The sequence below is a fragment of the Dasypus novemcinctus genome, chromosome 28 (assembly GCF_030445035.2).
Source record: "Dasypus novemcinctus isolate mDasNov1 chromosome 28, mDasNov1.1.hap2, whole genome shotgun sequence".
NCBI classification, from domain to species: domain Eukaryota; kingdom Metazoa; phylum Chordata; class Mammalia; order Cingulata; family Dasypodidae; genus Dasypus; species Dasypus novemcinctus.
This window is the reverse complement of record NC_080700.1, coordinates 33,119,666-33,136,441: the sequence shown is the minus strand read 5'-3', so window position 1 is coordinate 33,136,441 and position 16,776 is coordinate 33,119,666. Positions and strand designations below refer to the sequence as shown.

The following is a 16,776-nucleotide window of genomic DNA, read 5'->3' as shown; positions in this document are numbered from 1 at the left end:
CAAGGCTCACAGCCTCCAGACAGGAAGCTCTATCACACTGATCCCTTCTATTGCAGCAAAAACATTCCAACCAGGAATTAAACTGGGAGGGCTGCTAAAGAGCACCATCTGCTGGCTGACCAAGGAAGTGCACCAAGAAAATTAAAAATAAGTAGGAGAGGCTTTTTCCCACCTCTACAACCTCCCTCCCCAAGGCCCTAAGAAGGGACTCTACAACCAATTACTGGGTCCAGTGCCCAGTTCTGAGCAACCAGCAGGACAATTCTAACAATCCAGGTCAAGTCAAGAATCAAAAAGCAGTGGTAACACACAGCCTCCAGCAACTAAATCCCTAAAAAAAGAAACTAAGCATCTGAGTAAACTACATCCTAATCAGATGCCTAGATACCAGAAAAATTACAAGCCATACTAAGAATATAGAAGATACAGCCCAAGAAAAGGAATATATCAAAGCCCCAGAAGGGATAAAGAATTTGAGGGAACTAATTGGTGAGATACCTAAAAATTTCCAAAATCAAATTAATGAGCTGAAAGACAATATGGTTACATCAAGAAGACATTGAGGGGGAGGTTTTGACGTTGAAGTTTTGAGCTGGATCCCCGGAAAGTGAGCACACAGAGGAAGTTGGTTGTGAGGAAAGAGAACCCTGAGCCGAGAGAGAAGCAAGACCTGGGAAGGGAGGAGGAACCCAGGAAGCCTGAAGCCTGGCAGACACTGGCAGGCATCTTGCTCCAACACGTGACAAAAGACTCTGGTGCATTTCCAGAGGAGAGCCCTGAGGCTGCCCACGAACACCAGCGACAGTGACCGGACTGCCTTCCTCACTGTTGCCAGCAACCCAGCTGAAACGGGCAGCGTTCCTCATGTGCAAGTACTGGATGGAAATATGGCAGGAAACAGCACACCCTATGACCTGACCCTGGCTGCAGCACTCAGCATCCACTTGCTCAGCAGTGATGGGACAACAGTACTGGTGGACAGTCCCATTGTCTTCAATGTGCTGCTGGCCACCCCAAGCAGATTTAGAGAAAAGGCCTACATTGCAGCATGGTGGTTTGATCAGAAACTAGGAATGTGGCCTGGGCCTGGTAAACCAGGAGGGTGACTACTCATGTGAACGTACATTGCCCCACAGTTGGGTACAGGGTGGCAGCTATGTCTCCTCCCAAACCAGGAGGAAGTGTTTAAAACCTCATCACCACAGACCACTGCAACTTCCTATAGCCCCGGAGAGTTCCAGAAGGGACCAGGTGGTATTAACGTTATTCTCATGACAGGAGGCAGAATTCCCTGCCACAGACAACCCAGTACCCCTTGCACAATGGAGCTGATGAGAGGCACCATTTGGAGGCAAATTCTTACATTGCAGAGGTGGATGTGCACACACCCATGCTGAGACTCTCCTTTAACAGCTCAGGACAATTTAGCTCTGTGGAAGAAATTCACTTGCCCAAAGAAGATGATGAAAGTATCCATCAGCACAAAGGAAAGCTATGCATCACTGCTATATGGTAGGAGGATTTTGCTTAGATTCTGCTTCTGGTATTTCTTGGTTTGTGTTTTCCTTTATTAAACTGTGATTTGATTAAAAAAAAAAAAAAAAGACATTGAGAGAGTGAATGTGGCTCAAGTGGTTGTATGCTGCTTCTCATATGGGAGATCCTGAGTTTGGTTTCTAGTGCCCCCTAAAAACAAAACAAAAAAAGCAAACAGCAGGGAAGCAGATTTGGCTCAATGGATAGAGCATCTGCCTACCACATGGGAGGTCCAGGGTTCAAACCCTGGGCCTCCTGACCTGTGTGATGAGCTGGCCCATGCACAGTGCTGATGCGCACAAGGAGTGCCTGCGTGTTAGGGGAGCCCCATGCTAAGGAGTGTACCCTGCAAGGAAAGCCGCCCTGCATGAGAAAAGCGCAGCCTGCCCAGGAGTGGCACCACACACACAGAGAGCTGATGCAGCAAGATAACGCGACAAAGAGAGACGTAGGTTCCCGGTGCCGCTGACAAAAATACAAGTGGACACAAAAGAACACACAGCAAATGGACACAGAAAGCAGACAAATGGGGGGGGGGAGAGATAAATAAAAAATAAATCTTAAAAAAAAAAAAAAGCAAACAGCTAACAAAAGATAAAACCAACTCAATCCCTGGGCCCTGGTACCTAAAAAAAAAAAAAAAAGGAAGACACTGACGAAGGCAAAGAAGAATTTGAAATCCTGAACAGAAAAGTAACAGAGCTCATAGGAATGAAAGACACAAGGTGAGATCAAAAACACATTTGATGCATACAAGAACAGAATAGAAACGACAGAAGAATAAGTGGTACCGAAAACAGAACAGCTAAAATTGAAGAGAGAAAAGAACAGGGAGAGGAAAGAATGGAAAACACTGAGCAGTGGCTCAGAGAGTTGAATGACAACATACAGCACAACAACATGCGTGTCATGGGAGTTCCAAAAGGAGAAGAGAAGGGAAAACGGGCAGAAAGAATATTTGAGGAAATAATAGCTGAAAATATCCCCAACTCTCATGAAAGAAATGAACTTACATGTCCAAGAAGCAAACCATACCCCAATCAGAATAAATCCAAACAAACCTACACCAGGACACATACTACTCAATATGTCAAATGTCAAAGATAAAAGAGAAAATTCTCAGAACATCAAGGGAGAAGCAAACCATCACGTACGAGGTTTGCATGAAGAAGACTTAGCACAGATTTCTATTCAGAAACCATGAGGTGAGAAGACAGTGGTATGATACAATTAGGAGACTGTAGGAGAAAAACTGTCAGCTGAGAATTCTTTATATAGCAAAACTGTCCTTCAAATATGAAGGTGAGTATAAAATATTCATAAACAAAACAGAAACTAAGTGAGTCTGCAAAAAAGAATCCATCGTTGGAGGAAATACTAAAGGAAGCCTTAAAACCTGAAAGGAAAAGACAGGAGAGACATGCTTGGAGGAGAATATTAAAGAAAGAATAGCAGAAAGGATAACCAAAAGAGTAAAAAGACAGACAAAAATAAGATATGACATGAAAACCAAAGAATAAAATGGAGGAAGTAAATAGTGCATTTACAGCAATATCCCTGAATGTGAATGGATTAAACTCCCCAATCAAAAGATACAGGCTGACAGAATGGATAAAAAATCATGAGCTATCCATACGCTGCTTATAAGAAACGCATCTTAGACCCATGATATAAACCAGCTGAAAGTCAAAGTCGGAAAAAGATACTCCATGCAAACACTAACCAGAAAAGAGCAGGGGTAGCTATACTAATATCAGACAAAACAGACTTTAAATGCAAAATAGTTATAAAAGATACAGAAGGTCATTATACATTAATGAAAGAGACAATTCACCAAGAAGATATAAAATCTATAAATATCTATGCGCCAAACCAGGGTGCCCCAAAATACATGCGACAAACTCTGGCAAAACTGAAGAGAGAAATAGACTTCTCTATAATAATATTTGGAGAATTCAAACACCCTACTCACATCATTAGATAGAACAGCTACACAGAAGATCAACATGAAAACAGAGAATTTGAACAATATGATAAATGAATGAGACCTGACAGACATACATACAACACTGCATCCAAAATCAGCTGGTTATACATTTTCTTCAAGTGCCCATGGATCTTTCTCAGGATAGACCACATGTTAGGGCACAATGCAGCTCACAATAAATATAACAAGACTGAAAGGATACAATGCACCTTCTCTTATCATAATGGAATGAAACTAGAAATGAGTAATAGGAAAAAAGTAAATCTGCAAATGTGTGGAGGCTGAACAACATACTCCTAAATAATCAGTGGGTTGAAGGAGAAATTGCAAGTGAAATCAGTAAATATACTGAGACAAATGAAAATGAAAACACAACTTTTTATAGCCCTAAATGACTGTATTAAAAAAGAGCTAAACTCAAAAGATTTAAATGAACAACTAGAGAAACTAGAAGAACAGCAAACCAATCCCAAAGTAAGCAGCAGCAAAGAAGTAATAAAGATTAGAGCAGCAGGGAAAAAAAAAAAGGATTAGAGCAGAAACACATGAAATTGAGAAAAAAAAATATAGAGAAAATCTACAAAACCAAAAGCTAGTTCTTTGAGAAGACCAATAAAACTGACAAACCCCTAGCTAGACTCAACAAAGAAAAAAAGAAGATGGAAATAAAAACAATCAGAAATGAATGGGGGGAAGTTACAACTGACCCTACAGAAATAAAGAATCAAAGAGGATATCATGAGAAACTGTATGCCAACAAATTAGACAACCTACATGAAACGGACAAATTCCTAGAAACACACAATCAACCTACACTGATGCTACAAGAAATGTAAGAACTTAACAAACCAATCACATTTAAGGAGAATTAATCCATCATCAAAAATCTCCCAGCAGGGAAATGGATGTGGCCCAAGCAGTTGGGGATAGGAGGTCCAGGGTTTGATGCTCAGGGTCTCCTGGTGAAGGCAAGCTGGCCTGTGCAGAATGCCAGCCGATGGGGAAAGCTGGCGCAGCAAGATGACGCAACAAGAGGCACAGAGAAGAGACAGTAAGAGACGTAACAGAACAGGGAGCTGAGGTGGCACAAGAGAATGACTGCCTCTCTCCCACTCCGGAAGGTCCCAGGATCGGTTCCCGGAGCCGCCTAATGAGAATACAAGCAGACACAGAAGTACACACAGAGAACAGACACAGGGAGCAGACAAGGAAACAAAACAAAACAAAAAAACTCCCAGCAAAGAAAAGTCCAGGACCAGATGGCTTCACAGGTGAATTCTACTAAGCATTTCAAAAAGAATGAACACCAATCCTGTTTTAACTCTTCCAAAAGTTGAAAAGGAAGGAAAATTACCCAACACATTTTATGAAGCCAACATCACCCTAATACCAAAGCCAGATAAAGATACTTTAAGAAAATTATAGACCCATCTCTCTAATGAACATAGATGCAAAAATTCTCAACAAAATACTTGCAAATTGAATCCAAAAGCATACCAAAAGACTTATACATCATGACCAAGTGGGATCCTGGTATGCAAGGTTGGGTCAACATAAGAAAATCAATCAATGTAATACATCATATTAACAAACAAAGGAAAAAACCACCTGATCATCTCAATCAATGCAGAAAAGGCATTTGACAATATCCAGCATTATTTTTTGATAAAAACACTTCAAAAGATAGGAATGGAAGGGAAATTCCTCAATAAGATAAAAGGCATATATGAAAAACTCACAGCCAACATCATACTCAATGGGGAAAGGTTGAAAGCCTTCCCTCTAAGATCCAGAACAAGACAAGAATGCCCACTGTCCACCACTGTTATTCAATATTTTCCTAGAAGTTCTAGCTAGGACAATTAGACAAGAAAAGAAAATTAAAGGCATCCAAACAGGAAAAGAGGAAGTAAAACTCTGTTTGCGGATGACATGATTCTGTACTTAGAAAATCCTAAAGTATATACAACAAAGCTACTTGAGCTAATAAATGAGTTCAGCAAAGTGGCAGGATATAAGATCAACACACAAAAGTCAGTAATGTTTTTGTGTACTAGCACTGAACAATCTGAGGAGGAAATTGGGGAAATTTTCATTTTCAAAAGCAACAAAAAGACTCATAAACCTATGAATTAATTTAACCAAAGAAGTACAGGACCTATATATTGAAAACTATAAAACAATGCTAAAGGAAATTTAAAAAGACCTAAACAAATGAAAAGATATTCCATGTTCATGGATTGGAAAAATATCATGAAGATGTCAATCTTACTGAAACTGATTTATAGATTCAATGCAATACCAATAAAAATCCCAAAAGCTGACTTTACAGAATTAGAAAAGGCAATTACCAAATTCATTTGGAAGGGAAGTTCACCCAAATAGCCAAAAGTATCTAAAAAAGAGTGACATAGGAGGAATTTCACTGCCTGACCTCAAAACATTTTACAAAACTACAGTGGTTAAAACAGAATGGTACTGCCATAAAGACAGACACATCAATTTTGAGAACCCAGAAACAAACCCTCATCTATAGAGTCAATTGGTTTTTGACAAACCTACCAAGTCAATGTTAATGGGACAAAACAGTATTTTCAACAAATGGTGTTGGGACAACTGGATATCCATAAGCAAAAGAATGAAAAGAGGACCTTTATCTCACTCCATATACAAGAATCAACTCCAAATGGATCAAAGATCTAAATATAGAAGGCAGGACCATAAAACTACTACGAGAAAATGTAGGGAAACATCTTTAAGACCTTGTAGGAGGTGGTAGTCTCTTGGACCTCACACCAAGGCATTTACGACCAAAGAAAAAATAAAGGGGACCTCATCAAAATTAAACACTTTTACACCTCCCAGGACTTTGTCAAAAGGGTGAAAAGGCAGCCCACTCAATGGGAGAAAATATTTGGAAATCATATATCCGATAAAGGTTTAATATACAGGGTATATAAAAAGATGTTACAACTCAAAAAAAAGACAAATGACCCAATTAAAAAATGGGCAAAAGACTTGAATAGACATTTGTCCAAAGAAGAAATAGAAATGGCAAAAAAACACATGAAGAAATGCTCAATATCACTAGTGATTAGCGAAATGCAATTCAAAACTATAATGAGATATCATTTCACACCTATCAGAATGGCCACTATTAAAAAGAGAACTACAAGTGTTGGAGGGGATGTGGAGAAATAGGAACACTTATTCATTGTCGGTGGGAATGCAGAATGGTACAGTCACTGTGGAGGATTCTTTGGCAGTTCCTAAAGAAGCTGAATATAGACTTGCCACATGACCCTGCAATACCATTACCCTGTATAAACCCAGAAGAACCGAGAGCAGTGACATGAACAGACATCTGCACACTAATGTTCATAGCAACATTATTTATGATTGCCAAAAGCTGGAAACAATCCAGGTGTCCATCAACAGATGAATGGATAAACAAACTATGGTCTAGTCACATGATGGAATATTATACAGGTATAAGAAGAAATGAAGTCATAAAGACATGACAACAAAGATGAACCTGAAAGACATTATCTTGAGTGAAGCAAGGCAGACACAAAATGTGTGATTGCATTACTGTGAACCAAATATATTGTGTAACATACTGTTTGATTTAAAAAAAAAAAAGAGTATGTGTATCCAGTACATTTAAATGAGAAATATATATTTTTATTCAACTATGCTTTCTTTTTAGTTTTTAACTGTATTTCCAATTATTAAATGTATAAAGTAAAAAAAAAAAAAAAGCCTATCTGGGAAAGAAACAGAAACATCTGACATCAGTTGTTAAACCAAATGCTTCTGATGTTTCATCCAGGGGAAACGAACAAAAAAAAGGCTCCAAAATGAAGAGTTACTGAATGTGGGGCCAACGTGGGGTAGAAACAAAGGGCTGATCCACTTTCCTACCTTCTGAAAAAGATCAGAGAGACAGGAGCCAGAATGTCCACACCAATGGTCTTCCCTTCATTAAAAGACAATTTTAAATTCAGAATAAGCAAAAGCACCTACCGTCCCCCACTGTATGTTGACACCTCCAAGTACATTTTATTTGTCTTTTATAAAAAAAACCTTAATTTAGGTCAACTGGCTTCAAACTTTAGGAAGTTAATGTTACTAATTCCACACCCCTCACCTCCCCATAGTTCTTGCCTTCTACCAAATGTGTGGGCTCTGTTAAAGAATGTTTGGAACGGTCAAGGCCCCAAAGCAGCTGAACGTCAGAGGCAGGGTCACTCCGAGAGGTGCAGAACACAGAGGGGTGCATTCTTTAAGACCGTGCAAAACTTATACCACACAAAGGATTGCATGCTCTCACAACACCAGCTTTGAAGTTTTATGCTTTTTGATCAGCTTTTTTCAAATGGGGATGAATTTGTGTTATTTAAAAAACATTTTTAACATAAAGGGATGTTTAATATTTTTCATGTTGCATTATGGCAAATATATGTAAAACGCAACCTGTCTGGATAAATAAGCATTGTAATCTACACCAAGAAACCACCAGCTGATTTTATAAAAATGCAATCACTGCTACAAAAATTAAGCATTTTAATACGGTACAGTAACATCTTAAAGTGTAAGCCTAATAACCTAGAAATCATGAGATATCACTTTTTCCCACTTTATTTTTTAAAAGACACTTTGACTACATAAATATTATAGAGAATATATAGGGGATTACCTTCTCTTTTATATCTACAGAACAAGAAAATGAGTTCCTTAAACCTACCTTTTAGCTCCTGTGCACACCATTTTTCCAGAACTGAATATCAGTGCAGTAGTTCGCGGCTCTCTTATTCTCATGATTACAGCAGCAAACCGCTAAAATGATCAGAGCAAAAGTGAGGTCACACCAAACAGCTGATGTAGGTTAGGAGAACTAGACAATGACAAAGCACATCACAACTAATAAGAAGAACTGGACACATACAAGGGTGACAAAACCTGTGTCCTACAGTCCTGCTACAGGAATCCCTTATCTCACCAGGTAACAAGTATTCCTCTGCATAGAGAGCAGACAATGTAATTTGTGAGTACTGCTAAGCAAGTTATGCCAAGACCTGTTCTTTCTCATACACATTACAACAGGAGTGCAACATTAGTTTAATTACATTCTAAAGTTGTATTTGCCACTTCTTGTGATTTGATAATCATGAATAACATCATGAATTAACATATTAGGTTTTAAGTAAATACTGTATAATGGAGTGAGTGTTGGTTTCCATTTGGCTTTTAGAAACTATTAAATGTACTAACCAGTTATATAAATACAAGGTAAGAAAAAGTTTTAACTTTTAATTTCTCCTTTTTCTTAACATGTTGGCTTATTGGAAAATAATTGTTTTTCCTAGCTAAACTTGTAACTCAAGTGGAAAATATTTCAACTGTGGGTTGAATTAATAGTCTCAATTTCTTGGCTACATGATAAAAAGTAAAAAATTACTTTCAAATAACTTTAAAATTTTAATCTTTTATTTAATTGCATAAGAAAAAAAATTCTGCTATATATAGGAACTCTGTACTTTATGCATTTTTCTGTAAACCTACAACTTCTCTAAATATTTCTTTAGCATGAATGATAACACCATTGTACAATCATCCACCACTTTACTTATTTCCAAAATTTGTCTTTGTGTGAAGCTGAAATAAAATGACTGAAGTAAAAAAAACAAAATAAAAAAACTGCTCTATGCCTTCTCTCTGATTGTAGCACCATGTAAGAACGCTAGCACTATATTTATGATTGGGGAGCAGATGAGGCTCCAGCTGTTGAGTGCCTGCTTCCCACATGGGAGGTCCGAGGTTCAGTTCCCAGGGCCTCCTAAAAACAAAACACCATCAATAAGCAAATGAGGGAAACGGATGTGGCTCAACCTACTGGACTCCCATCTACAATATAGGAGGTCCAGGGTTTGATCCTCAGGCCTCCTGGTGAGGGCAACCTGGCCCAGACAGTGAGCTGCCCACGTGGGAATGCGGCCCCATGCAGGAGAGCCACCCCGCGCAAGAGTGCCAGCCAACGTGGAGAGCTGGCGCAGCAAGGTGATGTAACAAGAGACAGGAGAGAAAATAAGAAGACGAAGCAGAATAGAGGAGCTGAGGTGGCACAAGAGAGTAATAGCCTTTTTTCCATTCCAGAAGGTTACAGGATCGGTTCCTGGAGTTGCCTAATGAGAACACACAGTGAATGGACACAGAACAGACAAAAGGAGAGTGGAGGGCAGAGAAATAAATTAAAAAAAAAAAAAAAAGCAAATAAGAAAACCAATTCGGGAGCCAATATGGCTTAAAGGTTGAGTGCCAGCTTCCCACATATGAGTTCCCAGGTTTAATTCTCAGCCCTGGTACCTCAAAATAAATAAATAAATAAAATAAAATCATAAGACATTATTTAGTTACTGGCAATTTCCAGACCCTTAGTTAACTTAAGATCTCAGACTAACATTAAAAAGTCTTTTAATATACGGGTCAATAAACAGTTTTAATTTACCCTTTACTCTCATTTTTATGTTACAGAATAACCATGAGAAAGGATAAATGCCTTTGGAAGATGTTGAAAACATGATCATTTGTTCCATTTTTTAAAAATTATGAAAGGGATATATAATGTGCATTCATGGATAGCAGCCATTTCTTGGTTCTCTACCTTCTAGTTTTCCTTGTGTCTAGAAATCACAGAAGCGGATTGCTTTGACTAAAGGTTGCAATATAAATGGCTGCAACTGTACCATGTACAGTAGCCAATGAGAAATATTCTTCTTTTAAAAGATTTTTATTTCCCCCCCTTGCCACTGTTCCCTGTTGTCTGTTCTCTGTGTCCATTCGCTGTGTGTTCTTGTGTGTCTCCTTGTATTTTCGTTAGGGGGCTCCAGAAACTGATCCTGGGACCTTGCGGAGTGGGAAAGAAGCAATTACTCTCTTGTGCCACCACAGCTCCCCTCCTCTGCTACGTCTTCTTATTTTCTCTCCTGTCTCGTGTCATCTTGCTGCACCAGCTCTCCGCGTTGGCTGGCACTCCTGTGCAGAGCGGCTTATCCCGTGCAAGGTGACATTCCCACGCAGGGCAGCCCTCCTATGTGGGCCAGCCCACTGCATGGGCCAGCATGCCCTCACCAGGAGGCCCTGGGCATCGAACCCTGGACCTCCTATACAGTAGACAGGGGCCCAACTGGTCGGGCCACATCCGTTTCCCAAGGAATATTATATATAGATATATTTTATCTTTAAGGAAACGGTTACAGTTCATTACACTGTAAATTCAATATGACATGCATTTCCTTAATATGCTGATATTATATATATTTTTTATATAAGTAGCTTTTACTAGGTTTTGCCACCATTGGTACCACAAAGATAATCTATTTTTAGAGAAAGGAGGTGCAGAAACTTTGTAATCATCTTTTCCATTTTACTTAAACACCTCCAAATGGCTTTGTGTTAGTCAAAACCACCTTCAAATGTTAATACTTACGCATATGCACGTGTGCACATGCACGGCCTAAACACACCACTTCCACCAAGTAATGGCAGAGACAAAAACTTACACTGATTTGCACTTTACAACACTGTTGGTGGGGAATTTTCCTTCTTGTTAGAGTAGTTGGAGATTTAGAGAAAAATCATGCAGAAAGTACAGAACACTCTATTCTCCCCTAGCCCGTTCTCCCTATTACTAACATTTTGCATTCATTAGTGTGGTACCTTTGTTAACAGTTGAAGAAACAATATCATTGTATTATTAACTACAGTCCATAGTTGACATTATGGTTTATTCTTTGTGTTGTACAGTTCTCTGTTTTTCTTTTTTTAAATCCTGGTGACATTTATACAACCTAGAATTAATTATTTAACCACTTTCAAGTATATAATTCTGTGGTGTGAAATATATTCACATTGTAGTGCTACCATCACCTACTGTGATTTTATGGGACATAAACATAATTTATTAAAAAAAAGTCCAAACAAACAAACAAAAAACACTGCTAAAAGAAATCAAAGAAAACTTAAATAAATCGAAGGACATTCAGCAGTGTTCATGGACTGGAAGACTAATGTTAAAATGCCAGTTCTACCCAAATTGATTTACAGACTCAACACAATCCCAATAAAAATTCCAACAGGCTATACCTTGTAGAAATGGAAAAGTCAATTATCAAATGTATCTGGAAGGGTAAGGGGCCCTGATTAGCCAAAAACATCTTGGAAAAGAAGAAAGAAGTTGAAGGACTCACACTTCCTGACTTTAAAGTATATTATAAAGCAACAGTGGTCAAAACAGCATGGTACTGGCATATAGCTAGATATACTGATCAATGGAATAGATTTAAGAGTTCAGAAATAGACCCTCACATCTATGGTTGAGTGATTTTTTCTAGACTACTGAGTCCACTCAGCTGGGATGAACAGTCTCTTCAACAAGTGGTCCTGGGAGAACTGGATATTCATATGCGTAAGAATTCAAGAGGACCCCTATCTTATACCTTATACAAAAATTAACTCAAAATGGATCAATAACCAACCTAAATACAAGGGCCAGGATCTTAAAACTCCTATAAGAAAATATACAGAAGTATCTTCAAGATCGTGTGGTAGGCAATGGTTTTTTACAAAGTACAAAGGAAAATAAAAGGGAACGCCTCACAAATTACTTTTTTTTAAAACAAGATTTATTTCTCTCCCACCCACCCTGCTGCTGTTCTCTGTGTCCATTCGCTGTGTGTTCTTTCTGTGCCTGCTTGTATTCTCATTAGGTTGCTCCAGGAACCAATCCTGGGACCTTTCTGAGTGGGAGAGAGGTGATCATTCTCTTGTACCACCTCAGCTCCCTGTTCTGCTATGTCTTCTTATTGCCTCTCCTATGTGTCTCTTGTTGCATCATCTTGCTGCGAAAGCTCTCCACGTTGGTTGGCACTCCTGCATAGGGCAGCATTCCTGCACAGGACAGCATTCCTGCATGGGCAGGCACTCTGCATGGGCCAGCTTGCCTTCACCAGGAGGCCCTGGGCATCAAACTCTGGACCTCCTATACAGTAAATGGGAGCCCAACTGCTTGAGCCACATCCATTTCCCCTTATAAATACTTTTGTACTTCAAAGGACTTTGTCTAAAAAGCAAAAAAAAAAAGCAGCATACTTGAATGGTAAAAATTTTTGGAAACCACATATCTGATAAGGGTTTAAAATATTCAGAATACATAAAATAACCCTACAACTCAACAAAAACACATGCCAATTAAAAAATGGGCAAATGACTTGAATAGACATTTTTCTAAAGAAGAAATACAAATGACTAAAAAGCACATGAAAAGATGCTCAACATCTCTAGCTATTAGGGAAATGCACATCAAAACCACCTACTAGAGGGGAAGTGGATGTGGCTCAACTGATAGAGCGTCTGCCTACCAAATGGGAGGGTCCAGGGTTCACTCCCCAGGGCCTCCTGACTGGTGTGGTGAGCTGGCCCTCGTGCAGAGCTGCCATGCACAGGGAGTGCTGTGTCATGCGGGGGTGCCCACGCACAAGGAGTGTGCCTTGCAAGGAGAACCGCCCCACTTGAAAGAAGTGCAGCCCACACAAGAGTGGCACCGCATACACGGAGAGCTGACACAACAAGATGAGGCAACAACTACAAAAAAAGAAACACAGATTCCCGTGCCACTGACAACAACAGAAGTGGACAAAGAAGACGACGCAGCAAATAGACACAGAGAACAGACAACCAGGGGGAGGGGAGAGAAATTTAAAAAATAAATCTTTAAAATAAAACAAAATAAAATACTATCAAACTAACATCCTGAACGAAGTCATATGCATACGCCCAGCCATGGTAAGATATTAATTTCTTCCCAAATAAAACACCACTAAGTACACATCTCTATGTGATAGTAAGGAGATGGTAAGATGGAAGATACATCAATGAAGGTCACTTCAGAATTGTGTAGAATAAAATGATGCAAAAACTCTTAACTAAAATACTGTTCTTAGGCGCCAGGATATATACACTTGGATATAAATTTCCAAGTTTACACCTACTCAATATCCTACAACTGGACTTTATTCTGATGCTCAATGAAAGGACTCTAGAAGCAATTACTGAAATTACAGCTTCACCCCAAGATCTTCAGATCAAAACCCAGAATTAGGGCAACAGACTTACACTTTATTATTGTTTTTTCTTTCTCTCACTTCTTCCCTTAGTATTAATCCTTTTTTGCTCTTTCTCCACCATTAAATTTGTTATCCAGTGTGGTGGTTTTAAACTGTATGCACTGCAGGGAAATATGTTCATAAAGCTAATCCATTCCTGTGGGTGTAATCCATTTTAAGTAAGTTGTTTTGATGAGGTTCGGTTAAGGTGTATCCTTTATAAGAGAATACAATTCAGACACAGAAAAAGCCAAAAAAGCAAGAAACTGAAATAAACAAAACCCAGAAGAGAAGGGAAAGACCAGTAGATGCCACCACGTGCCTTGCCAAGTGGCAGAGGACCCAAGGATCACCAGCAGCTGGTCTTTGGGAAGAAAGCATCGTCTCCATGATGCCTTTTTCACAGCCTCAAAACTGTAAGCTAAAAAAAATTCCCATTATTTAAAACCAACCCATTTCATGTTATTTGCTTGGAATAGCCTAGGAAACTAAAACAGATTTTGGTACCAAGAAAGTGGGTTGATGCTATTGCAAATATCAAAAATGTGGAAATGGCTTTGGAATTAGGTAATGCATAGAAACTGGAAGAATTGACGCGCTTGATACAAAAACTGCTTTGAGGAGAGTGTTCATAGAAACAGGGATGCTAATAGTACTTCTGGGGGAGAAGTGGCTCAAGTGGTTGAGCGCATGCTTCCCACATGGGAGGTCCTGGGTTTGGTTCCCGCTGCCTCCTAAAAAAACCAAATAAACAACAAGCAAGCAAACAAACAAAAAAACAACTCAAGGGAGCCAGTATGGCTCAGTGGTTGTGCACCGGCTTCCCCACATACAAGGTCCTGGTTTCAACCCTGGCCCTGGTGGAAAAAACAAAGTACTTCTGATGAGGTCGTAGAAGGAAATGATGAATGTGTTATTGAAAACTGGACAAGAGGTAATGCCTTTTTAAAGTGGCAGAGAACTTGGTGAAATGGAATCCTGATGTATCTGACAGCGATGAGCCTGGGTATTTAGCTTAGATTTCCAAGCTAGGTGTGGAAAGTGCAGCCTGGTTTCTCCTTATAGCTTATGGTAAAATGTGAGAGAGAGGCAAGCTGAGAACTGAGCTCCTGGGTACAAAGACACAAGAAACTGATGACTTGGAAAATTTTGAGTTTCTGGAAAGCAAGTCCTCAGAGAATAGTGCTCCATGTGAGGGTTTAACTGATCATGGAACCAGTCGGCAATTTCCATGCCAAGTGAGGACTGAAGGTGCAGTTAACCAGGAAGGATCTGTGGAAAGCCGTACTGTCTGATGGTTTGGACCTGTGTGTGCTGCACAAGAAAGTGACAAGTTTTCTGTGAGATCTGTGTGACTGGAACCATTGCTAGCCTGGACTAAAAGGGACAGAAATGGGATAAACTGAAGTGATTTCAAAGGCAGAACCATAGAAGCTGAGGCCTGGACTGAAGAAATTTCCTTGGGTCAAGAGACTGGGGTCCATCCATGTGTCTGGAAAAGGTAAATCTGCCCTGGTGCTTGGGGAGGGTGGGTCCTCCAACCCACTGTTCAGGAAATGTTATCACAGAAATGTTCTCGCAGAGGGTGGAGCCTTCACCCCAGAGTTAGGGGAGAACATGGCTATTGTACAAGCAATTACAATGGGTGTGGCTGCTGCCCCATCAGGCCTGAAGGACAAAATATTTCACAGATGACTCTCAGACCTTGAAACTTAATGGAGTATGCCCTGCTAGGTTTCAGAATTGTTTGGGACCCGTAACCTCTGCTTTCCTTTCATTTTCTCCCTAAGGGAATGCAAATGTTTATCCTATGCCTGTCCCTCATTTGTACACTGGAATCAGAAAACTTGTTCTCTAGATTTCACAGGTGCACAGAGAGAGGGGAACTGTGCCCCAGGACAGAGCACAACTATAACTGATTTTTTTTTTGGCTGCTATATTTATTTTAATCCATAGGTTCCCCCTCTCTTTTTCCTCCCTTGCAACATATTAGATTGGTGCAAAAGTAAATGAAGTTTTGCATTGTTGAAATTTGTGTTCGGTATTTGAATATCTTCTTTAAAAATGTGATTGTTATACATCATTTTAATGTGCATTTCTCGCTTTATGTTTTTTTTTGCTAATGACTTATTACTTGCTGTTTATTTTATATTTATTTTAGACTATAGAAATGATGTTAGACAAAAAGCAAATTCAAACACTTTTCTTATTTGAGTTCAAAATGTGTCGTAAAGCAGTGGAGACAACTCGCAACATCAACAATGCATTGGCCCAGGAACTGCTATTGAACATACAGTGCAGTGGTGGGTCAAGAAGTTTTGCAAAGGAGACCAGAGCCTTGGGATGAGGAGCATAGTAGCTGGCCACTGGAAGTTGACAACGACCAAATGAGAGCAATCATCAAAGCAGATACTCTTAAACTACACGAGAAGTTGCTGAAGAACTCAAGGTTGACCATTCTACGGTCGTTTGGCATTTGAAGCAAATTGGAAAGGTAAAAAAGCTCAATAAGCAGGTGCCTCGTGAGCTGACCAAAAATAAAAAAAATCGTTTTGAAGTGTTGTCTTCTTATTCTACACAACAACAAAGCATTTCTTGGTTGGACTGTGACATGTGACAAAAAGTGGATTTTATACAATTGGGGATGACCAGCTCAGTGGCTGGACGGAGAAGAAGCTCCAAAGCACTTCCCAAAGTCAAACTTGCACCAAAAAAAAGTTATGGTCACTGGTGGTCTGCTGCCAGTCTGATCCACTACAGCTTTCTGAATCCCGGCGAAACCATTACATCTGAGAAGTATGCTCAGCAAACTGAGGAGATGCACCAAAATCTGCAATGCCTGCAGCCAGCACTGGTCTACATAAAGGGCCCAATTCTTTTCCATGACAATGCTCGATGGCATGTTGTACAACCAATGCTTCAAAAGTTGAACAAATTGGGCTACAAAGTTTTGCCTCATCCGCCATACTCAGTTTGCCTCTTGCCAACTGACTACCACTTCTCAAGTATCTTGACGACTTTTTGCAAGGCAAACACTTCCACAGCCAGCAGGATGTAGAAAATACTTACCAAGAGTTCATTGAATTCTGA

General features: G+C 39.6%; 1 protein-coding gene across 3 annotated transcripts in view; it reads right to left on the bottom strand.

Annotated features, from left to right (window-relative positions):
• Positions 1-16,776, bottom strand: part of TBP (TATA-box binding protein) — a 59,767-nt gene that overhangs the window by 8,130 nt on the left and 34,861 nt on the right. For all 3 annotated transcript variants that reach the window (XM_058289711.2, XM_058289709.2, XM_058289710.2), the window contains exon 5: positions 8,271-8,362. In XM_058289711.2, the coding sequence (XP_058145694.1) occupies positions 8,271-8,362 (92 nt within the window). The remainder of the gene's footprint in view (positions 1-8,270; positions 8,363-16,776) is intronic.